At 39.2% G+C, this 25,366-nt stretch overlaps 2 protein-coding genes across 6 annotated transcripts in view; both read left to right on the forward strand.

Moving 5' to 3' along the window:
* The window catches only part of adcy9 (adenylate cyclase 9), a 46,611-nt gene extending 25,087 nt beyond the window's left edge, over positions 1-21,524 (forward strand). For both annotated transcript variants that reach the window (XM_061721340.1, XM_061721345.1), the window contains 10 exons: positions 7,522-7,721; positions 8,132-8,239; positions 8,369-8,643; positions 9,138-9,240; positions 10,020-10,237; positions 12,451-12,610; positions 13,645-13,787; positions 14,165-14,194; positions 15,837-16,113; positions 16,301-21,524. In XM_061721340.1, the coding sequence (XP_061577324.1) occupies positions 7,522-7,721; positions 8,132-8,239; positions 8,369-8,643; positions 9,138-9,240; positions 10,020-10,237; positions 12,451-12,610; positions 13,645-13,787; positions 14,165-14,194; positions 15,837-16,113; positions 16,301-17,353 (2,567 nt within the window). In that variant the 3' untranslated portion in view covers positions 17,354-21,524. The remainder of the gene's footprint in view (positions 1-7,521; positions 7,722-8,131; positions 8,240-8,368; positions 8,644-9,137; positions 9,241-10,019; positions 10,238-12,450; positions 12,611-13,644; positions 13,788-14,164; positions 14,195-15,836; positions 16,114-16,300) is intronic.
* Positions 21,525-22,518: 994 nt separating this feature from the next.
* Positions 22,519-25,366, forward strand: part of crebbpa (CREB binding protein a) — a 76,749-nt gene continuing 73,901 nt past the window's right edge. For all 4 annotated transcript variants that reach the window (XM_061721359.1, XM_061721367.1, XM_061721388.1 and 1 more), the window contains exon 1: positions 22,519-23,372. In XM_061721359.1, coding sequence (XP_061577343.1) covers positions 23,285-23,372 — 88 coding nt within the window. In that variant the 5' untranslated portion in view covers positions 22,519-23,284. The remainder of the gene's footprint in view (positions 23,373-25,366) is intronic.

Genomic DNA, 25,366 nt, shown 5'->3' on the forward strand with positions numbered 1-25,366 from the left:
GTGTGTGTTTGTGTGTTGGTTTGGGTCGACCAGCTGAATTTTCTCTAACAGGCACATGCTGCATATTTCCTTAAGTGTTCTCTCCTGGAGCACCTCACTCAGAGATGCACCGCTCTGATGCAGAATGATCAAAAAATAACACTGAAATGATTAACACTAAGTGAGCTTTTGAGTTTTTGCTGTGCGCTCAACTGTTTCATGTACTCATGGAAACTCCTGTTAAATTTGTAAACGGAAAATAACATTGACAACAGTTTATCACTCTAAATATTGCTGTAATTGTTGCCTGATATACTCGAAGACAACTGACAGTTTAATAAGATTTAATCAATCTCAAATCAGTCATAATTTGTTAATTCCTGAAGGGAAATTATTTGAAAAGAATGAACATGAAATGAATACCCAACTTAATAAATCTCATAACAAGCTCAGATGCCGACAACCAGACCACTTGGACTCACGGAAATGTTTTGGTCAGTTTGATTCCTAATTTACTGTGAGGACTTTTCCCATCCTCAGTAGAGTAATGGGTGATGTAGCATCAGTCTTGGGGCTTTGCTACTTTGGCCCCAGTGATGTCCAGCACCGATGCTTATAGGGTCCAGCAATAAAGGTGCAAGAGGATAAGGATCGGTATTTGAGGAGTAGGTTGAGTCATAGAGTTTAGCAGCTAAGCAACTGTTTCACATCTGAGATTATGCTGAATACAGCAAACTAATCTGCGGCACAGCCCGTACCTGTTCCCCTGCTGGGCTCACACTGCTTAGCGCTTCAAAAGCTTGTTGTTAGTTTTACCCTGCACATCTTCAATGTTAAACCCACAACTGTCAAGTTCGTATGTGGTGTTACTGTGCACTGCAAACTAAAACAATTTTATCATTGCTACTGCTGCAACGTTAACTGAGGGTACGTCAACACCAGGCCATATTTATTACAAAACGCTGTTTCAATATAAAACCGACTCACATATGACAAGGATAGGTGACTCATGGAATACTCCAGATGTTTATATCTTAACCCATTCACGTTAGCCTGCAATGGATGCATTTTACACGCTGAAGCGGGGTCTGCAGCAGTTCGAAGTCAACATTCAGAATCAACAAAACCTACTTAGCTGCTTTTGGAGTGGTTTCAATTTTTTATCCCCGAAGGGGTCCCCTTACAAATCCTGTCACCCACACAGAACGCATCATGCACATGGTAATGTACTGTAGAAGAAAAGTGACACTCATACGTTTGGACGCACACTGACACAGTGTGCATTTCTCCTTTCACGTCTTTAAATGTATGCACAGGTCCTGGTTTGCTTTCAAATTTCCGACAGGTAGATGAAAAAGTTAGAGAGCTGAAATGGACGTAGATAAAGACTGTGGGATATGTGAGGCATGCTAAAAATCCAAGGCCTTCACTTGCCCCCACCTTACCATCTCTGTATCATTCCCCGCTGCCTGTTTTCACGATATTGTCCAAGTCCATCTCTCTGACTTGTCAGCATTTTGTTTTGTTTGCCGAAGGAATGCAAGCACATAAGAGGACAATGTGTTTTAAGTCACACATATTTTCTTGCCCAGGCACAGTAATTAAAAGTATCTTATTTTAATTTTTTTTTATCTTAATAATTTTGGATTCTTGAGCAGGCAGTTAATCTCAGTCAAATACAAACTAGAAGGAGCACTATGTTTATATTAAAAAGAAGGAAGGACACTTCAGGTTCCTAGTGATGTTTATTCTGGATTGTATGGTATGGGAAATGCACATCTGGTGCATTTCCATCAGCTGCTTTGGAGCAAATAACCTTAGCTGTGTAAGACTGTCAAAAGGTAGCAGCTAGGCCTGTTTGGAAAACATCTATACTCATATTAATTCCTAAAAATCTATTCCTATGTCTAAAGATCAATTTTTTTTCATCTTTACATTACAATTTTTGGTATTTTTTGTTTATGCCCAAAAAAGGAATATTTTGTTGGACACAATGTATTTGCCTTAAAATATGTTTAAAGGTATGAAAATATTTTTTAAGTTTTTTTAAGTTTTCAGTTATAATTGCATTTCATTACTTTCTATACTGTCTTGGGATTACATTTGCTACAGTTCATGTATATCAGCATACTGGGAGGTGATTGGTCCTTACAGCATCATTAGTTGCCAATACTTGCTGTTGAAGTAGCAAGTATTGGCTAGTATTAATATGTTGCATAACTACACAGTCATATACAGTAATTCATGCAACAGCTCAAAAAACATTTTTAATAACACTAACCCAAATCGATATCGGAATCGAATCGAATCGAATTGAATCGAATCAAATCTTAAGAATCGGAATCGGAACCCAGCCCTGGTAGCAGCACATCACATCTTGCACATGACTGTCTGCATCAATCAGAGTAACGGCTGCTAACATGAGACAAAACTTTAGGAAGAGGCCACAACAGCAAGATGCTAGGAGAACCTTTTTACTAATGGTGGTTGTATCAAGCACCTGCAGCTGTGTGCTAAATCACAGCTCACATTGCTAAATGTGATGGAGAAAAGAAATCAAGACTTGAATAAATTATACTTTTTATTTTTTTAATCCACAGCATCAAAATGTGAAAGAAATGCGAGCATTGTCTGCTGGTAGAAATGCACGGAGCACTAACTTCAGAACTACTATCAAGTTTGTTTCATGTGTTGTTTCATCACATTTACTGGCTTATCATTTCAGTGCATTCATGGTTTTCTTGGTTATGTCTTATATCATTTTATTCATCTAATTTCTGTATATTTGTGTATTTCCTAAGTAAATTGCTGCCATTTAAAGGTTCTTGAAATCAGGGATGCATTTCTCGGCAAACATCCCTCAGCCAGTGAAACGGCCAACATGTCTTATGAACCAGCGTTCTGGAGTAGGTGGGGGCTTTAACAAAAAGGGGCCAGGCCATATCTGACTTTCGTTGCTTTCCTTTGATTCATAAAGGAATCTGGATTAGGTGTCTAAATTGTGACCCCACAACTTGAAACTGTGGTGTAATAATCTTCAGTTGAGAGACACTGTCATACAGTCTTGAAAAAATCGTTCTAAAGTTTCTCTAAAGTGGTCCAGTGTATATATGGTGTTAGTTGTTCACCTAAATTCTGAGTACATTTACTACCTTTATATTGTTCTGGGCCTCACAGCAACGTGTGGATCCCTCCAGCCTTTCTGGGAAAAGTTAATCGTTTACACATTCAGAAGTCATTTTATTTAAGCAGGTACGGGAAAACAAAAGTTTTGGGTGAAACTCGTGCTTCTCTTCTCCACAGTGACCCAGGTAGCCTGGAATATCTCTCAACGTGCTATCAAACACACTTAATCAAACTGACTTGAAAGCTCAACTTATAATGAGATCAGTGGAACTTTTGAACTTCATAAAGTTTTAAGAGTTCATAAATACCTTTAGTGTAGCTGGTAACCACGATAGTTTGTACCACCTGTATCTAATGTGTTAACAGATGTGCATAGTAATCAGGAGTCACTCACTGAAGAGCTGGAAGAAATGGAAAGGATACAGAGATGTGTATGTGTGTGTGTGCACGTGTGATTCATTAAAAACGCTGCCAGTACTCGGTACTACACAAACCAGTGTATGGACACACCCACTAATTATCAGACATACACACTGGTCCGATTAGACACACATGAAGACTCATTATTGGATTTCTTTCCATTCATTTGTTTGATGAAATAAATAACTCGATACTTTTAAATACTTCACCATCTCTGGATTTATTCTGTTTTGCCTCAAAATGAGAGGGACTGATTGCATACTATAGACACGTGGAAATGTTAAGGGATGTGAAACATGCCACATGTGGCCATGGCAGGGTTGTGACTTGTTCCAAAGAGGGCTACGGGTCATGATGGTCGTATACTGAGTAACAACTTGACATCAAGACGTGTAGAATTTTAACATTTATGTATATTGTTTTTTTTTGTCCTTCCAGCTTGTTGAGTTGACTTCAGATCTTTTCTGAACCAAATAAGCCATCCAAATCCTCCCAAGTGTGTGTCGCTCTCACTTGATGCTCTTACGTTATATTGATGATACATTGATTGATGATACATGCAGTAAAAAAAAGCAAGCTGAAACCTTATGTTAACATTTTCTCTGGAGGGAACTCCTCTCCATGGAGCAGAATTCCCAAATCATCGGTTCTTTTTAAGAGTAAATTAGTCATAAGCGATCAGTTTCAGGCATGAAATCCACTAAACCTCCTGGTGCAGGTAGCCTTACAGGCTACAGTTGCTTCTTCACTCACCTCTGACGGACTGTTATGCTATCTAAGATAGAATTGTGAGCTGAGGCCACATAGTCAGGTTACTGTGTGTTTGGACAGGCTGATAGCAGCTGGCCGTGAGCCACCACTCTAATCCAGTGTTTGTGTTTTTCCTTGTTGGCTCTACACCAGTGTGAACAGGCCAGAGCCCTACACTGATATGCAAACACAGTTGGTGAAATACCCAGTATTGCATTGCTGTTTGCTTGTCAACATGTGCCTGCACTCAGGGCCGCCGCAAGGGGTGTGCGAACCGTGCCACCGCACGGGGCCTCGCGCCCCAAGGGGCCTCGCGCCCCAAGGGGCCTCGCGCCCCAAGGGGCCTCGCGCCCCAAGGGGCCTCGCGCCCCAAGGGGCTTCGCGCTATGGGCCGTTTTTTTTTTTCAATTTTTTTTTTTTTTTCGTTTTTTTTTCTTCGTTTTTTCCCTTATAAATATCAACAGTCACGTTCCATTACAGACCTAAATGTGTACTAGTCTGTGCATATCAATAAATATATGTGCAATGATGCGCGTGTCTGTTGTTCAATACAACTGCGTCTGACCAAGCGCAGACACAAGCTGCTCTGATCCAGACGGGTGGAGTTGGAACAAACTGTCACACAATGTCGAGAGAACGAGACAGAATCAGGAAATTTCCATCAGGGGATGAAAAAAGAAAAAAAACTAAAGAAAATGGAAGAGTTTAATGCCTCTCTGAAAGGCTCGTTTGATAAATTTGTTACAAAAATCACCGATCCGACCGGGTCTCAAGCAGCCGTGGGGCCCCGCGTCGAGGCAAGCCCAGATGATGATGAGGCAGGGGAAGGTATCCAGTATTTTGCTTATTGGAGAGTTAAAATTGCGCATATAGACACCCAATCCGACCCGAAAAACCCTAAATATTTTGCTCCCCCCCAGCCATTTTGCACAGGGCCTCGCAAATCTCCCAGGCGGCTCTGCCTGCACTGAAAACCATGGATGATGATTGGCCGATGAGCGCGTGGCTATTTTCATACAATGTAATGTCAAAAGCGTTTTGGGTTCTCATTTTCCTGCAATATTTTGCTTAAATGGTTGTGTATGTTAACCCTTAAAAGGCTGATATAAAAAAGGCACAAACTGTTTTGTTTGCAAGTATCAAATTATATATTGAAATTAAAAACACCCAAAATTTTGTCTTCAACATTTTCTAATTAATGATAGAAAAAAAATGAATAAGAATACATTGGGTAATTTTGTTGATTTTGGGGATGGTGCAGAAGTCTCAGAAATTCAGGTATCAAATATGATAGATCCTGTTTTATAGGCTCAAAGATCTGAAAATTAAAAAAAAAAAAAAAAAAACACACACACACCCAGGCACATTTGTAATCCACACTTAGGGAGTGGCTCTTTCTTCTCTTTTTTTTCTAAATTAGTGTGATAAAGATATACATTTTATACATTTCAACTTTCAGAATAATTGTGGCACCATGTGCAGCAGCTGGAGGGGGTTCTAAGTGGTTTGGGGGTGTCGCTGTGGGAGAGTGAGTGTGCTTCAAGTGGTGAATCAGAGCATTGTTCTCCCCATTATAACACTCGGGGGAGACGGTTCTGGGTGGGCTCTCATTTAAAATGATCCAGTCAGTCAGTACTCTTGCTCTTGCTTGGCTCTTTGATAACAAGACCTTGAACAGTTAATGCTTTATCCAAAGATCAAAGAACCCAAGACCATTCAAGGCCTCTCTGTGTCACTGCAGTCGCAAATTACTGATCAGGACAGTTCAGAGGAAGAGTCAGCATAACGAAGAAGACCCTCTCATTCCAACTGGAATAACTCTTGGAGTTTATGTGGTGACCTCTGACTTATCACGTAAACTACATGTCAAGAAAAAACCCAGCATGAACTGTGCAGAGACGAATGCACCGCTGCTGCCAGCAGCATGTAAAAAACATATATTCAGTGTAACATTAGATGCGGATATTGGTGCTGCTCCAAACTTTGAGTTTGTGCACTTGAAACGTCCAGTCAGTAAGTAGCACTTTCTTTATGATAACTATAGCCATGGGCCAAGAAATGTTCCCAAACCACCAGAATCGTGTCATCTTTATTACTTTAACTGTCCCTATCACACTGAAACCTGTTTGCTAACGCTTCTGCGACATTGATCATCACATGACTGAACACTGATTATTACGTGAAGCATGACAGATTTGTATGGCAGTAGGTAAATATTTATATTGCTCATTATCAGCTTCTACAGTTTACAAAAGTGACTCCTGGATTCTAATATATTATAAGTGAAGCTGCTTTGGACAGTGGAGAAAAGGGAATGTATTTGACTCGTTTTGTGTTCCCTGTCTCTTCTGGTTTCTCCTGTGTGGGATAGGAGAGGAAAGCGTGCAACAAGGCCAGGAATGAGACCAAAGAAGCTGAAGTGGCCAACAACATAGCTTTTTTTTTTTTTTTTGCTTTTCCCCCCTCTTCGTTTGTCCATTGCTATAAAAACAAAACAACCTTGGATACGACATTAAATGACCATTGTGAAAACAGCCAGTAGGAAAGTTTTGGCAGCAGTGTTAGTTATTTTGTCAATGAAGCAATCTGTTTTTGAATTAAGATAATTTGGTTACCCCTAATTATGTGTACCTATCAGTTAATGTGGCTGACATCAGCCATGAAGCTGATTGGGAATGTTACCAGGTCTTACTTGGATTGCTGGATTCATGGAAGAAAGCAACTAAAGACTAATGATCATCTCACAATGTTGCACTAATTTGCAAAGCGAGGGGTGAATTATAGCTCTCGTTCTAAAATGCATCCACTTTTGACACTGCCAGTATTTTGGAGAAAATGAGAGAAAGTAATTACATATCAGGATTTTCACAGTTTGCTTGCTCTTGTGACCAATCAGCTGCAAACCCGATTGACTGAGCAAAGAAAAAGAGACTACGTCAGCCGTGTTGTACATGTGTGGGTCACAAATGTTCACTATGGATCTGTGCACAGCATGCACTGAACACCGAACAGCCAAAAACGACAGCTGCAGCTGTGCCGTTGGATGATGTGCATGTGAACGTGAACCGGGAGATCAAGTCTCCGTTTTTAAACTAGATTTTTTTTTAATTGCTTGTTGTTAAATTTAAAGTGCTCTTTGCTGTGTACGAAAAAATGCTGATTTTGCTCTTTTTTGTCAGATAAATTAGCAAAATGAGAGAGAAAGTCGCAATTGTAAACTTCTTGTCTGTTCTTGTCTTCTCTTAGGGATAAAAACGTACCTGATCTCAGGAAGGAAGTTGGATCACGATGTGCAGTGTGGCTGCTCTCATGTGGGATTACCAGGTGGGGGTTTTGTTGGGGTCAGCCTGTCTTCCTGCCCTCAGCCTTGCACTCCAGACCTCATTCCTGGAGGGGCACAGGCTGCTGAGTCCCTGCTGCCCCATCAACAACCAGAAAGGACCGGGGTGAGAATTAATTTCTTCGTTACTCTAATTTTCCTATATCAGGAAGAAAATTATTCTTGTAAACTGTAATCCAATTTTTTTTCACAATTCTCCACTGAGCTAGTCACAGATTGGTGGGTGGCAAAAGTCAGTATTTTTTATTCTAGATGAATTTACACTTTTCGCCATACTTCCAAATGTGTCTCGTGTTTTTTTCTTCTCATTTATATTTCTAAGTTAAAATTTTCTGGAAGGTAATTAGAGACATTTCAGTGCTGCTAGCGCTGTGACCTAGACTGCTGACGGACATGCTGAATGCACAAACGCTAACAGATGAGTCAGCCGTAAATACTGAGATGGTGCTAAAGCACAAGCTGTGTGACATGTTTTTTTATTTGTCAGCCTCGTCTGTTGTCATTTTCTCTCTCCAGCCTCCCTGTGTGCTGCATGGTACGTTGCGGGCCCCTGTGGCAGAGCACGGGGACGATGTGACGGTGCTGAATGGATGCCAGGAAGAGCACAAGACCAGCAGTGCCAAGGTACGGCACGCTTGCATGCACAGTGACGCCAACACTACATTCGTCAAGCACCTCTTGAACATTTTTCCTGACTGTTGTTTTTCTTCTCTTTGTCTGCCTCTCCTTTATCGCATTCATCTCCCCTTCAAGTATATTCCAAGTCACAGCCCGAGGGCGGCCAACGGCCTCCTGAGTCCCCCGCTGGAGGACCCGGTCTGCGCCAGCCAGAGTTCACTGTGTGACATCCTCCAGGAGAAAGAAAAGAAGACCAGCACGAGCACGGGAACCGGCACCAGCCTTGGCATGGCTGGAGGCCCGGGTGCGACGGGTACGGGCATGGACCACTCCGCCCTCATCCAGCTGCGTGCCAAGAACTTCAAACAGAAGAGCGACGCCCACTTTGTGGATGTTATCAGGGAGGATAGGTGAGCAGAGGTTAAAGGTGGACTTTATGAGCTGATAATGTCACTGAGGGATGATTGATTACAGGTGATTATGTGATAGAGGTTATGAATAATATCTATTTACAATTTTCCTCTATCAGGAAAAAAAAGCCTTTGTACTGCAGGAATGTTCATATCTTGGGACAGGTTAACAAAAATGCAGTCACCATACAGGAAGTACAAAAAGAACGTAGAAACCGAAACATAAAATTGGCCCACTCTTCTTTTTATGAAGCCTGACAACTCCAAAAATGTGAAAAGTTTTGTCCCTCAAATGTCTGAGTGTTTCTTATTACCGGTAATTTGCTCTTGCCACCTTGTTTCCATTTTATGCCAAACTGCATAGAGAGATTTCTGCGTTCCGATCTACCTGAATGTATTTTGAGACCTCCCAGAAACTGATACTGGTTCAAACAGTGCCCTTTTATCCATTTGGAACGTCTAACCCATTTTGTCTCTACTTTTCCGATCACCAGTCTCATGAAGGACTACTTTTTCAAACCACCTATCAACAAGATCAGCCTTAACTTCCTGGAGAATACTCTGGAAAAGGCCTATCGCAGCAGCTACAAGGAGGAGGTACACAAGCATAAACACACACTATTTTCCTGTGTTGATACAGTAATGAGAACTTTTTTTTTACCATCTCCTAAAATGCTGATTTCCACCCCAGCCGCCGCTCAAAGAAAGAAAATGAAAGTGCTTACCTATAGTTTCTGACACATTTTTTAAACTCTTTGAAGACATTTGTATAATATGTGGAGAGAAAAGAGAGCAACAACTTTTTTCAACAACCTGACAAATTGAAAGCCCCCTAGTGTTAATCGGAGGAGCAGGACTAAAAGCAAACACACGTGGTTGTGACTTTTTGGCTTTTCTGTGAATTTTCATTTATTATTAAACTATTCATGCAACATCTGTGCCAATGGTTCTTTGGTTTTTTGAAAATGTGTCCCTTTGACAAATAAAACATACTTTTTTTTTCTTACAAATTTAAATGAGATTTAACTGATGTTAATGTCTGTCTCACCCGCCTGTCATGAGTGTGGCTTACTATAGTAACACTGATAAACATTTGCTTTTACTCTAAACAAGAGCAGGAGATGAAACAGCCAGAAAGATGCACTCCTACAGATACTTCCACATCGGTTCCGTTTAAAAAAAGATGGGAAAGAAATCTGAACATTCATCACATTTTACGGGAGAGGTCTTTTTGTTTTGATGATTTTAAGATTATTTTAAAGCCCCAAACACTACGCAGTATGTGTGGTATGAGGCGTGGGTGTGATGTCAAGGGAGATGCTCCGTTATCCCTCATATGTTCTAATTTTTTTAAACACCATTGTCTTTCTTTTCAGGTGAAAAACCAGGTTCAGGTGCAGACATTTGCAAGTTCCACCTTCAGCTCCTTCCTGGATGTTCTCCTCAGCTTTTTCGTCTTCCTGGCCTTGACCCTGGCCTGCTTCCTTCCGTCTCTGGTGAACCCGGCCGACGTGGGCTCTCCGGCGCCTGCTGCCCTGGTCCTGGCCCCCCTGGCCGGCCTGCTGGAGCTGGCCTCCCTGGTGCTCTCCATACGGTGAGAGGGGTTTACACAGATCACATGGACTCAGTTGGACCGTGTGTATGTGGGTGTGATGATTCTCACATGTTCATATACGACATGTTTTTGGCCAATGTGCACACAATGAATGTAAAAACTCTGCACACCCTAAAGACCGAAATAATACTACCTCAAATATCAGACGTGTTACATCTTTAATGCCTTATTCAAGCACACAACAAAATAAAGGGAATATTTTAAATAAAATCAAATCTACCAGAACTTAATCCGTTAAATCTGAACACCCCTCCAGACTAATAATTAGTGGAAGCATCTTTTACCTTTGTTGAAGTGTCATGTCTTTATGAATAGGTTTCTATTACTTTCACACATATAGACTGGAACTTTATTTCACTGTTCTTTTGCAAAATAATTCAAGTTATGTCTTTTTAGATGGTTTTGTAGGTTTTTGATGGAATTGAGATCTGGTTCATGGCTGGGCCGATCCAAGACTCCTTTGAGTTTTTGTCTTGTTGGAGTGTGAACTTTCTCTTCATTTTCAGCTTTTTGATAGAGATTGAGAGGTTTTGCGCTGCATATCTTGGTATTTGGAGCTATTTATTTCCCCATCTATCTTGACAAGTTCCCCTTGGCCCACCTGAAGAAAACTGGTGCTACATTGGCCCTCAAACCTTGCTTGGCCAGATGCAAGAACTTCTACGTCACAGCGGGGAAACTGATTAATGTAGCCAACCAAAACAAATAAACTGCCATATTTAAACAGCCTGAGTTTAAAACATACATCATACCGGGAAATTCTGGATGTATTCTTATTGATTTAACCATGCAATCAAAATTACATCTACTTTACAGCAAACGTGATGCTAAAAAGATTTGCTTTCGTCCTGAAACGTAAATGTCATCGATGCTGATGGTCCGGGCTCCAAACGAGATTTTTAGGGCCAGGATCAGCATCTGCACATACTGAAGTTTGTTTTCCATTGTCTCACACTCATTTTACGCTTTTCCTGCCTCTGCTTTGGTGATGTGATAAATGATGCAGGGTCCTGGCCCTCCGGTGTTCCCCAGCCAGTGGACAAGCAAGCCAGTTCTTTGTAGAACTGATTGGAACTGTCACTAATGCCAGCCTAGCACCAGCACTGATTTTGAGTTGGTTGAAAAGCCCTTTCATCAACTTTGGAGGGTCATCCTGATCTTTGCAATGTCTGCGCGGCCACATTTTCCCCCCTTTTTGATGATGGTGTTGAAAGTGTAACACGTTACGTTCAGTTCCTTCCACATCGTTTTATATCCCTCTCCTGAGTGGTTCTTTTCAGCAGATATCGCTGTTTCTTACTGGAAACTCTTTGTGGCTCATTTTATCTGATTTTGATCAGCATCACTTAGTTCGATGCTGAGTGTATGCCTGTTATCTACAGGCCTAATTTTGAATTATGCCTGGTTGACTCTGAAGACGGTTAGAGCGCCACAATATTAAAGGTTGCGCAGGCCTTTTTTTTTTTTTCTGGGAGTAAAGATGTGATAGCTCTGACATTTATGTTGTTATTTCCATCTTTATATATACTATATAAAGCACTCCATACTCATCCATCAAGACGTCTGCTACTGTATCAGTATCTGAATCAGTATCTTGGGCCTCAGTGTTATATGATTTGAAAAACACTCATAGACCAATGTGTTGCCTGAAAATCTCCACTGAAACCAGCACAAATAATTTTCTGTTGTTTCATGTTTTATTTGGCCCCCGGGCGCACAGAGGATTAATAGTCAGATCTCACTGGCTTGTGTCCAGTTTTTTGAGAAACAACAACACTGGCTGAAAAACTGGCACTTTGACATACCGGTATCAGCTTCAGTTCCAAACCTAAAAAAAAAAAAAACATGAATTTTGCAATCCTCAAAGTGCTAAAAACTGTTTTGCAGTTCTACTTTGTTTAATCAGTGCACAATGAGGGTATTTAGAGATGAATTATTTCTCACTTACGGCCAAGCATAAATGGATAATAAATCTTGTTGTTTGTGCTTATAATTGACAACATTGTTGTTTTAACAATGTCATAATTAAGAACTTAAAAAAAGTTTTATGTAACTTTTCCCATACTGAGTAGAAAAAGGGCTGAAGTAGTGACGGTAAAAAAAAAATTAATATCTGCTTTTGTGCTGGAGAATGCGTTTTAAATAACTGAAGTCATGATGCTAATGCTTTGCACCCCCCTCCTGTCCCACAGCATGACCTTCTACATAAAGGAGCTGATGAGCTGTACCCGCACCCTGCTCCTGGTGGTCTCTGGCTGGGTCTCTCGTCACGTGATCGGGGCCGTGTTGGTGTCCCTTCCTGCCATCTGTGTCTTGGCCCATCTAACGCGAAGCACCCCCCTTCCTCTCCAGGTACATGAAAGCATTGGGATAAAAAGTTTAAAAAATATAACTATCAGAGTGAGCACCTATAGATCTCAACACTTCAGAATCTTTGAATAAATCAATAAATAAAATCACATTCTGCTTAGTAACAACCTCAACATATGTGATGTATTTAGTAACACTAATCAGAAGTTGGACAAAGAGGTGAATGATCTAAACTTTAACTTGCTTGCTTGCGGTGCTACTTCTCACTATAGACACATTACCACAGCTGCCATGACCTCCAAAGGATGTTCAGGCTGAAATTAGAGGAACTCAATTAAAAAAGAAAGAAAAAAAGAAAAGAGGAACTATATTTGTCCTTAAAAGTGTAGTCTTGCCCATATGTGAGATATGGCCACAAGACTTCACAGGACTTCACATGTAGATGGAAGCACAAGAAATGTTAAATAGTGCAAAGTAGAAAAAAATGAATATAAGTTGAAGCATTGGAACGTTTGAAGCATAGCAAAGAGGTGTTGCATTGGTTGAAACCTTCATGAATGCAGTTGGTTGTTTCTGTTTGTAGCGTAGCAACAACCAATTCAACGGCATCAAATTCAATGTCAGCAGTCTCTCGTGAAACTAATATCTGGTGTGCAGAGATGCTCCTTCACAGTAGCTGTTTTTAAGTATCTTTTGATGTTGCTCTGTTTCCACGTATAAAAACTGGATAGAGAGACATTGGAGTCAAATATATCTGCAGCCTTGGCTTGGTAAAACATCATAGTGCCTATTTTCCCATCAGCGCTCCGAGCTTTTCAATTTTTTATCGCAAGAGATTTCACATTCTCCATGCAAATATGAAAAGAAATGGTTTTAATTTTTTCTCTTCTTTGCCATCTTTTTTACTGCTTGGGAGGAATTTTTTTTACCACCGTTTTTTATTAACTTCGTAGTGTTTAAGATGAGAGTGCAAAAGTGATCCTGATTTACTAAAGCTGCAGAAAGCCTTGTCTATTGATCCTCTCTTTGGACAATGTAACTTCAAAGATCATCTTTCTTTTCCTCTCTTCCTGCAGGTGACCATGTTCCTGTGCTGTGCCACCATCCTGGCTATCATTCAATATTGTAACTTCTGCCAGCTGAGTTTTTGGATGCGTTCAGTTTTGGCCACGACTACAGGGGTCGCTCTGCTGCTATTGTTGTACAGTCCCTTGCTAAGGTAACGATGCACATTATCTGCACATACACACTTACCAAATGCATGTGAATAATATTCTTAGGTGGTAGAGAAATCAATTTCGGACGGCCTCCACATTTCAGTACACAAGTGAAAAGTTTGGCCTCCAAGTATACGTTCATTGATTGCACTTCTAATTAAACAAACATTGGGAATTGTCGCTGAATATTATAACAATACATTTCTAATGAGTAATCTAACATCTTTGTTCAGAATTACATACCTCTGCTTGTTCCAGGTGCAGAGGTATCTAATTCAGTATTGTGCACATCTTGCCTATATATATACATCTTGCCTACATATGTGCCTATATGTGACCGTGCCTTTCTCCCGACTGACATCACTCTCATCTCTTTCAGCTCAAGTAATAACAGTGTGCCAGCTCATGGGTGAGTGTCTCCATAGAAACCGAGCAGCTTGATCGATGAATGACATTTGAAGGGGTCAATGGGAGCGACAGCCCTCTTTTATATTTTTTCATAATCACAGCTCAGCGTGGCTTTTGTTCAGCCTCTTGCCCGTCTGCTCCTCGTTCTGCTCGTTCTCTGTCCTCCATCCTTCTATGCGTGCACCAGCAGTCACAGCTGCTAAATGCCACTCGTGGTGGAAATGACTCATCCAAAGTGTGTTCGTCACAACTAAGTTATAATTAAGTGCACAAGTGAAGAAAAGTTCAATTAAATTAAATTAAATTTTATTTATATAGCGTCTATTACAACAGAAGTTGTCTCTACGTGCTTTCCAGAGACCCAGAACATGGACCCCGGAGCAATTATTACATAAACATAACATAAACACTGGCAGGTAAAAAAAACTCCCCTAGTGGGAGAAAAAACGTAAGCCAAACAGTAGCAAGGAAAAACTCCCCCTTAGGAGGGAAGAAACCTTGAGCAGGACCCGCTTCTGCCGGAGGCCAGCTGGGCAGAGCAGGAAAAGAGAGAACAGACAGAGAGAATGAATAACGGAGAAAGGAGAGACACAGACACAATGGCTAACTGGTTCACTACAGGGATGACTATATAAACAGAAAAAGTGACACCATTTACTTCTTTTCTTCTTTCGGTGACAGTTTCTGTTCATGGAATTTCTGTCACAACACCCAGTGTTTTTTGGATTAAATGTACAGCTCCTTTTTAATGATATGTATTTTTTTTCTTCTTTTTTTATGCTGCACCATTCTTTTACATTCAGTGAAGGCAGAGCCCCGGTGCTTACAGTTGAACACGATCTCACTAAACTAATAACAGAAACAGTTCATCCTTATTGAACACACTGAGCATTCACTCGAAGCTGGTATTGCTTCGGTGTGTTTAAGTTTAGTAACTCAAACTCTCCTTTATTGTAGTACCTTCGATAAATAGTTTTCTGAAGCTACTTTGAACAACTCCCTAAACTTGAATTTTCTTCCTTTTCAGTCATTCTCCTTAGCATTTGTTATCTATTCGAGTCATTGTTTATATTTTCAAATTAAAGAAAAAAAAGTAAAAGAAAATAATTAAATAAATTATCTGTCTCTCTAGTTTTGGATTCAGTGCAAAATATCCAGACTTTGTGCTCCACAGATTGGATGAGGATTCCTCTTTGGCTTTGCTGCATTAAAATTATACTTTATCATTGTTTGTTTTTTAAATATATATTGGATAAATAAACAAAGACTTACTCTTATACTCTTTTTCAAACCTCCTACCATTTTACTTTGTTATCTCTGTGATCTCTTAAGAAGTAATAAGAAGCTTATAGGATGGAACAGCAGAGATTCTTCATATTCTTCATTTTCTCCATGACTTTAGGAGCAAACACGCATGCTTATTTAACTGCTACACTTGGCTGCAAGTGGGTTATGGAGAAGTCATTAGTGCTGACTCCAGCTGTTTATTCAGCGTGTTCAAGACTTAAATGAAAATCATATTTCATGAGTAACAAATGCAGGAATTCTGTGTCAAATCTCACATCTTAAGGCCTTCCTCCCTCTCTGATAATTATCCCACATTTCTCTTATTCCCATCTCATTCTCACACTTGTCTCCCACAGACTCAACGTTTCCACACCAGGCAATGATGGTTCAGGACCCGGCACGGATCTTCCTCAGCATCTCTTTACTTTGTTGGTCCCAGAGGCCATCCTGGCCTTCTTCTTGATTCTCCTGCTGGTCTGGTTTCTCAATCGGGAGTTTGAGGTCAGCTATCGTCTCCATTACCATGGCAATGTGGAGGCTGACAAGCACCGCTACAAGATCCAGACGATGCGAGACCAGGCGGAGTGGCTCCTGGGCAACATAATCCCCATCCATGTTGCTGACCAGCTCAAGGTTCTTCCTTTTTTTATTTTTCATTGAAACAAAAAATATATATCTAATCCATTCAGCTGTTGAATGAATTTGAACTAATTTGCAGAGAGATTGTCCGGATGCAGAATCGTATATCCACAATACTTGAAGTATAATTCGCTTTTAGTGTAAAACACATGGTAAAATGTCATCCTCCCTGTTTTCCCAGCTGACCCAGAGCTACTCAAAGAACCACGACAGTGTGGGTGTGATCTTTGCCAGCATCGTTAACTTCAGTGAGTTTTATGAAGAGAGCTACGAAGGAGGGAAAGAATGCTATCGTGTCCTGAATGAGCTAATTGGAGACTTTGACGATCTCCTCCGGAAACCTGAATTCAAAAGCGTGGAAAAAATCAAGACAATTGGCTCAACCTACATGGCAGCATCAGGACTGAACGTCCAGCAGCTGGCTGAGGAGGATGATGATTCCCCGCATGCTCACCTGAGGGCACTTTTCAACTTTGCCCTGGAGATGATGGGCGTCCTGGATGATTTCAACAAGAACATGCTGGGCTTCGGCTTCAAGCTGCGTATTGGATTTAACCACGGGCCCCTGACAGCGGGGGTGATTGGCACCACTAAGCTGCTCTACGACATCTGGGGGGACACGGTCAACATTGCCAGCCGTATGGACTCAACCGGCATGGAGTGTCGGGTGCAGGTGAGCGAGGAAAGCCATGCTGTGCTCAGTGCCATGGGTTTGGAGTTTGACTACAGAGGCACAGTGAATGTTAAGGGTAAAGGCCAAATGAGGACCTTTCTTTACCCCAAAAGTGGGACAGGTGCAAGCCAAGATGGGACGGAGCTGGCAGCTGGAGTTGGACCTTTATCCATGGCATCACCTGCCGATAAGACTTCAGTATCTGTTGCCCAGGCAGTGGCTCCTCCTCCTTCTTCCACTCCTCCATCCACCTCTCTTTCCACATTCTCCCCTCAACCCCAAAGCACTGTGAGGCCCCCGGGGGCGGGGCCTGAACCTGTCCCAGCCAAGTGCACGGACGTAACAGATGAAGGATATAGGGACGCTGCATCCTTACCTGGACAGTCCCCTGACACAGACGTTCACGCTGCTCTTCACTCTGAGCCAGGCCCACAAGCCAGCGCTGCGCAAACTCCCGCCCCGGTGCAGCCTGCTCCTCTCGCACTTCAAGAGGACGGGGATCAAGAGGAAGAGGCCAATGAGCTTTCAAGACTTAATGAGGAGTTTTATGCTCGTCTCTGATCCCTCACGTCCTCCTCCACCCTCTGTCCTCAGCTGTCGGCTCTCCAGGACTGATTGCAGATGTGGGCACCATATCCTTTACTTTTAGTAAAATGTATTTGGGGCGTAAGCAGGAGCTGGTCACTTCAGTGGCTTTGAAATGGCTACTGGCGTATTTCACGGAGGTGTTGGTTGAGTGTCGGCGTGGCATACACCTGTGCTGAGCACAGCAGTTTAAAATGGAGAAAAGGATTAAAAGAGGGAATATTTGTTGGTGTTGTTGTTCATGTGTTTTCTAAATAATTTTGTTATTAAGTGCCTTCAGGACTACAACAGTGAACAAATATGAATACTGAACAAGTTTGAACAATCGTAAACTACAGAAGATGCTGTGGTTTCTTACCCTATGCTTCTATTTTGAATGAAAGTATTTCTTTATGAATCATAACTGTTGTGCCATGTCAATTGTTTTAACTTGATCAAAGTCTTGATGTTACTTTAGGGAAGATCTAGATTTGTTATATATATATATATATATAAATATATATATATATATATATATATATATATATATATATATGTATATATATATATATATATATATATATATATATATATATATATATATATATATATATATATATATATGTATATATATATATATATGTATATGTATGTGTATGTCTAAATAGTGCCAGTGCAGTATGATGGGCTGAGCAGGAATTTATGGAAAATAAATAAATAAGGGAATCACATAAGGCAATGTTAATTTATGTATCCTGCTTTGACGTGAGGGCTTAAAAACAGTATTCATTTGTACCAGAATTTCACTTTCAAAGGGACATGCTACAAAATAGGCTGCATAGATTTAGTTTTCATAGCAGCTAAATGCACATTTTAAGCACAGCTCTTGCACAGTGTTTTTTTCGACCACTTGTATTGATAGTTATTACCGTCTTAATGGTTTATAAGAAAAGTTAACACAAGTTCTTGCAATCCAAAGTGCAAAATCTAAATCAGATAAGGGAATATGAATCTGGAGGATAAAAATAAGACCATCAATAAAGCAGAAAGGCACTTTAAATATACTTTAAGTAGAACCAAGATCTTTTGAGTATGTGACGTTTACTTCTGAAAGATGTGGGGAGGCAAGTTTTCAAAACGTTTAGGTTAGGCAGAAAATTGTGGTCCCAAACTACAAACCTACTTTATCTAACATTGTTGTAAGCTGGGTAAATGCACTGCAATAATAATTTTAAAAATATTAACCAACATTGTATTAGTCCACCATGTGACAATCCATTTTGCTCCCCAGAAATCCAAATAGTTTGCAAATGTCTCATGTTAATTAAAAAAAGGGAGTTTGATATCATAAGGGCTGCAACATCAGACAGCAGGGAAATAGTTGGACATATAGAGATGGGACATAACATCACATGGGTCACACGTTAACCTTTAAATCAGCGCAATACCATCTCTTTCTACAATTCAAGAGGCAATAATAGACTTGGTGTACTTAAGGTGGAAGGAACACGTGACCCGACTCTGCATTTGTAATAGATTTTTTACAACTATTGGTTATCGAATAATAAAGCTGTTGATAAAAGGCCACGTCAGAATGTGGAAATACAAGCACTGCTGGGCATTAGACAGTATTAATTGCTGGTCGATGTCTTTTCATTAATTATAATGACAAAGACAGTACCATTAAATGCTGAAGTGGGGTGAGAGTTTGATACTCAAATGATTTTGTTTTAACTTTAAGTGAGTCTGTGTAGTTCTTACCAAAAGGGGGGGGGGGGGGGTCCACATGCAGTGGCTTCAGTATAAAAGCACAGATCAACTATAGTTTCCACATTACTGCATGAAAAAGCTCCGTCATTTCATTAATGTTCCAGGGAGAAGAATATTGATCAATAAATAAATAAATAAAACAGTCAATTTGCTATAAATGTATTCAAATGCTTCGTGTTATCTGCCTCTAGCTGTGTGATTTGCTGTCGAAGGGTTTGAACTTTTCACCGTCTCTTCCCGAAGAGAAGCCCTCTACTGTATCATTATCATGCCACTTTAATTGAGTGATTTATAGGTGTAGTACAACCTGAACTAGCTGATTGTTTTGTGGTGCCTAAAATTATGACTTTTTTTTTTTTTTTACTTAGGTTTTTTTCTCATGCTGTTGTCATAATGAGGATATATCATGAATGTATGTTTGAGAGAATGATGCTCCTGCATTGTTGGCTACGATTTCTATTTGACAGATTCCATCTACAGTTTTTTCTTCTGTGCTTCTTCCCAGCGTCTGAAACAACGTGATAACATTCACGTTGTACAACTTCCCTTGATCTTTTGCCCACTTGATGTTTTGTTTTCTCCTGAAAGCACATGTTTCTTGCTTGTGCACTGTGTTTATGTATACTGTATGTCTGCAGGAGAGTTCTTACTTTTACTAAAAAGAAAAAAAAATTACATCAGAGAAGATGCAAAAGGGAATTACTCAGCCTGGTTACTCGTTAGCGCTTATTTTGATAATACTGCCTCATTTTTGCATTTTGAAATGGAAAAAGAAAATATCTGACTTTTCGTATCCGTCAACTATAATTCACCCCCACATATTTTGGAAAGGTGTCGACCTTTGGGTCAGACTATCATTTCTTGATAAATATGGCCACAAGTAAATATAAAGGAATGGCAAGAGGAATGGGTAACCATTTATCACTATTTATCAAGCTGCCTCATCTATACCATTAAATCATTTTTGTTTTGTTTTCTTCTGCCACTGTGCATTCCAAACATTCACACCCAGTGCCTTTTTATTTGGAATTTATTTAATCAGTGTGTCTCAGCTGTGATTATTGTAACAAGTAATGTCACTCTTGTAGCAAAAAAGAAACACAAAAATCCAAAGAAGTGTCTCCAGCAGCTTTCGTAGTTTGAGAGACAGAATTTGTTGAGCAAGACTTTCTTTGCTGGCCAAACCATTACCTCTGAAATGTTTTGTTGTACTTTTGAAATGCACATTTTCAGCTGTCATGTGTTCGCCAGACCTAAGGAACCATAGCACACAAACTTAAGAGAAAAACATACGAATGTCAGTTACCGCTCTGCCTTATGTTGTTGGATAATTCAATGGGAGTTTAAGGCCATGTGGCTGCACAACTTTGACGGAGATTACCGATAGTACATCTGAGGTATTGTTGGAACTCTAGAGACTAAAAGGCACACAACCTCTCCAGTAGCACACATTTGTACACATGGATAAATAAAAATTTAAAGATGACACTGCTGGCTCTGTGATCTGTGATACAGTAGGGGGGAGATGTTTATGCGGTCTCTTCTGGATGTGAGCTGTTGGCTCTTTTTTTCCAGGACACTCATCTTTTTTTCTTTTTGGATTCCACACTATATTAATTATTATTTTATTTAATTTCCATATCATTCTCCCTATATTTATCCTGAACATGAAACAGGTTCCCCAATATGAGGGCAATTCAAATCGCCATGCTTCGGTTGCTTGTTTAAGATGATAAGCACCACTATATCAACTGATATATGTGTATGACGAGATTTGTTTCTGTTCTGGTGGATGGAATGTGTCTTTGGAGGGGAGTGCTCGACTTACAAAAAGCTGGAAAAACAGCAACGTGAATCAACAATATGTTTTATTGATCTCGATTGTTAAAGCAATGTTTTGTGACAGAAAAATAAGATAAACACAAAGGACATATTGTCAGAACTTGTTCAAATTATTACAGTAAAATTAAATCACATAATCACTCATTTAAATGGTGACAGCTCCACAACTTTTCATGTCGTTTTCAAGTAAAATCCACCCATATATGATTTTGATTACACTGTGCAAAAGTTAACGTTGTTTGCTATGAAATGTTAATTGCTTTATGTTCATGAATCAGATGTATAATGTATGTTTTGTGCACATTATCCATGTATCATTTATCAACACACAATCATAATCTGTACACATTTGCACAAAGCACTCAATGTTTGTACATATGCAGTTACTTTGTCACATATTTTTTTATACATGTGCATGTGTCAGATTTTGCCAGAAAAAAAATGAAACAGAGACCTGTATTGTCAGATTGATTTAATGTGTGTCTATTTGAGTGTGAATTATGATTTTATTCCCCTTTTTTTCAGTATGGAAAAAAATAAATCTTCAAGCAAACGATCACAGTGTGTTGTAAACTATAAAGTAATAGTAAGTTTATAGATATACATATATACGGTACACATTTAATAATGGTAATATATGTATGTATACTAATATATATATATATAATTATACAATTGAATAATCAAAATGTCAATATTAAAAATATGTGTGTGTGTATGTGTGTGTGTGTGTGTGTGTATTTACAGTACAGACCAAAAGTCTGGACACATTTCCCCATTTATTCGAATGAGGAGGTGTGTCCAAACTTTTGGTCTGTACTGTATATATATATATACATACATATATATATACATATATATATATATTACCAATGTTGTTATTATTATTATTATGAAACGCACAGTTACCGGTAATCCTTTTGCCCTTTTTAATATTGAACACCATCATCATGGAACTCATATAACACCTGTATAGTGTGACATAAACTATTCTCCAACTGATGGTAGAAATAGTTTTAGTATATAATAAATGTGATTATTATGCACATATATATGCTTTAGGTTCTTACCAGCATGGTATTAACCATTAATATATGTGCAGACAAGGTAAAAAGAATATAATTAAATGTGATTATTGTATCTATTATTGCATCTAATATAATATATATATATATATATATATATATATATATATATATATATATATATATATATATATATGTATATGCTTTAGGCTCTAACCAGCATGGTATTAACCATTATGTGCAGACAAGGTTATAAAAATAAATGTGTTTATTGTATCTAATTATATATATATATATATATATATATATATATATATATATATATATATATATATATATATATATATATATATATATCTTATTATCATCTAATATAAGTATCCAATTCAGTTAGAAATTAAAATGAAACGGGAGCCTTCCATGTGCGGTGCGTGAGCGCCCCCAGCGGCCGGGTGCGGGGCTGCCACGCAGGGCGTGATAGCGACCCCTCCCCCTCCATAGTCGATCTGGAAAAGAAAAAAAAAAACTTTTTTGTATCGAAGGAATCAACAGCCGCCATCTTGTTGTGGCTCGGAATTGGGATTTCGCTCCAACACTGGCTTTTACGTAGAAATCGAGCATCCTTACCGGGACGTGACAGCGTCCTTCCGTCGAAAACGAACGCTTAAAATCACCTCGGAGTCATTTTATGCAAAAAAAAGACCAACCGGCCGGGCGATCGTCGGGCAGAATAGCTCCGTATATCTGATTTCCCCTTCAGGAGTGCGGCGATTATCCAGCCCGGGAGCAGCGCTGCTTTCACCCACACCCGCACAACCGCGACTTTACAAGCCATTTTTGGGAGACGTACTGCATTTTCGTGCAATTGTGCATTTTTTGTGGAGCTTTGCGCGATTTTTGCATGAAGAAATTTGACGTCACTCAAAATGGGTACTTTGGACATGTAGGATTGGAGCTCGTTTCTCCTGCAGGAATCACTCAATCCACACAAATACACCCGGACTGTCGAGCTGGAGTGTGATTAGTTACATGGGGGAGCATTTTCCGGGGGGTTATTTAGTAACGATGTGGGTGTTGGGTGTTGGATTATCATGGGGTGAGTGGCGGTGGCGGAGCGGGGCGCTGTTGACTCTCTTTTGAAACCCGACTCTCTCTTCTGGGAGCTAGTTAGTTAGCCACGTTAGCAGCTACACAGCCCGCTAATGTGCTGCTGACCGGGACAGCTTTAGGGCAGGGGGAAGAATAACGTCTTTGTTTGGAAGATAAGTCACCGTTAAAACATAAAGCGGCTATGGCTGAGAACCTGCTGGAAGTGGGTCCTCCGAGCTCCAAGCGGCCGAAGCTGAACTCACCTGCGCTGTCAGCGGCGGATGGACCAGGTAAAGGCCCGAGCTGCACATGCAAACAGTATCACTATGGGCTGATTTATGGTTCCGCGTTACACCGACGCAGAGCGCTACGCGTACCCTACGCCGTAGGCTCTACGTCGGTGTAACGCAGAACCATAAATCAGCCTTAACTGCTGGTTTTATTCTACACATGCCTGTTTTAATGTGTTTATACAGGACTGTCTCAGAAAATTAGAATATTGTGATTTTCTGTAATGCAATTACAAAAACAAAAATGTCATACATTCTGGATTCATTACAAATCAACTGAAATATTGCAAGCTTTTTATTATCATTTATCTATTTTTATCCTTATTTTCTTACACTAGTCAGTAGCTTATGTTGCTACAATGTTTTTATTGTCTTGTTTTGATTGTTTTTGTTTTTTTATTTTTATTTTATTTTATTTTTTTATTATGTTTGCATAATGTTATGTTCGCATGTGTTAGCTAGTCATATTTAAGGAGAGGGGGTGAGAGTTTATAAGTTTTACTTCTTCTCACTCCCTTTCGAATATGTACTTTGTTATGTCTCATGTTAAGACGATTGTCTTATTTTCTTTCTTTTTTTATATGATTCATATTCGAAATAAACACTACTACTACTACTACTATTATTATTTTAATGTTGCTGATCATCAGAATCAGAAAGGGGGTTTATTGCCAAGTTTGTTAACACACACAAGGAATTTGTTGTGGTGATTGGTGCAATACAGTAAAAATAAAAATATAAAAGCAAACAAATATATGGAGATAAAATAAGAGATAAAATAAAATAAAATGTATAAACAGAAATGTACAATATGAGGATTAAAAAGTGCCGGATATGAGTCTTTACAAAAAGTGACGTAGGATGACCGATGACAGATAAAATGTATAAACAGAAATGAACAATATAAATCATGGTTTACAGCTTAAGAAAACTCAAATATCCTATCTCAAAAAATTAGAATATTCTGGGAATCTTAATATTAAACTGTAAAGCATAATCAGCAATATTAAAATAATAAAAGGCTTACAATATTTCAGTTGATTTGTAATGAATCCAGAATTTATGATCTTTTTGTTTTTTTAATGGCATTACAGAAAATAAAGAACTTTATCACAATATTCTAATTTTCTGAGACAGTCCTGTAAAGGCCGTTTAGAAGCACATGCAACACAATTTGAAGTTATCACGTCATGTCGGTTTACTTTTTCCCCAATAGCTATGCTGTTTTGAGTGTAGGTTTGGTTTGTTTTTAATTGTTGTTATTCAAATTATTGTTATTTCATTTGTTTTCCAGTCGGTAACTGCATCTACTCTCGTACTTGTCTTGTTAATGCACTTTGATGCAGCCCATCCCATCTGCAAGACTTATAACGCAACAATGTACCAACATTACCTCACTATTACAGTAACAGGACAGTTTAAAAAATTAAGCAGGACATTATACCATTGCATTTTCTGATGGCGTACATAGGGTTGCCACCTTTCAGAAATAGAAATAAGAGACACTCCAAAAAAAAAGGGACATCCCCAAAACTTCTAAACTGCATAGAAATGTATTTGATTTATATGAAAAAATAAAATGCTTGGATTTAAAGTCTAATAAAGTGCTTTAATTACATTGAACTTGCACAACTGTACAGACAGCCGACCATACTAGCAAGTGAAATAGCCTCCTATTCTATATATGTCCACATCAGCCCAGATGTTCTGTATGCAGGTAAATATAAATATAGCCTACAGCTGAAGGTGGGAAAATTCAACTTAAAAGGCAAAACTATTACATTACATAGTCTCATTACATGCAAAGCAAGATATGTTAAACCTTTATTTGTTATAATTTTGATGAATGTTTATTGATTTCATAAAATATTCAAATTTTTTGAGATTTTTTTATCTGTGGTTTTCATAAACTGTGAGCCATTATCACCAAAATTATAACAAATAAAGGCTTGAAATATCTCACTTTGATTTAGTGGGAAATAATAAGTTAAATT

The sequence above is a fragment of the Cololabis saira genome, chromosome 1 (genome assembly GCF_033807715.1).
Source record: "Cololabis saira isolate AMF1-May2022 chromosome 1, fColSai1.1, whole genome shotgun sequence".
Taxonomy (NCBI): Eukaryota; Metazoa; Chordata; class Actinopteri; order Beloniformes; family Belonidae; genus Cololabis; species Cololabis saira.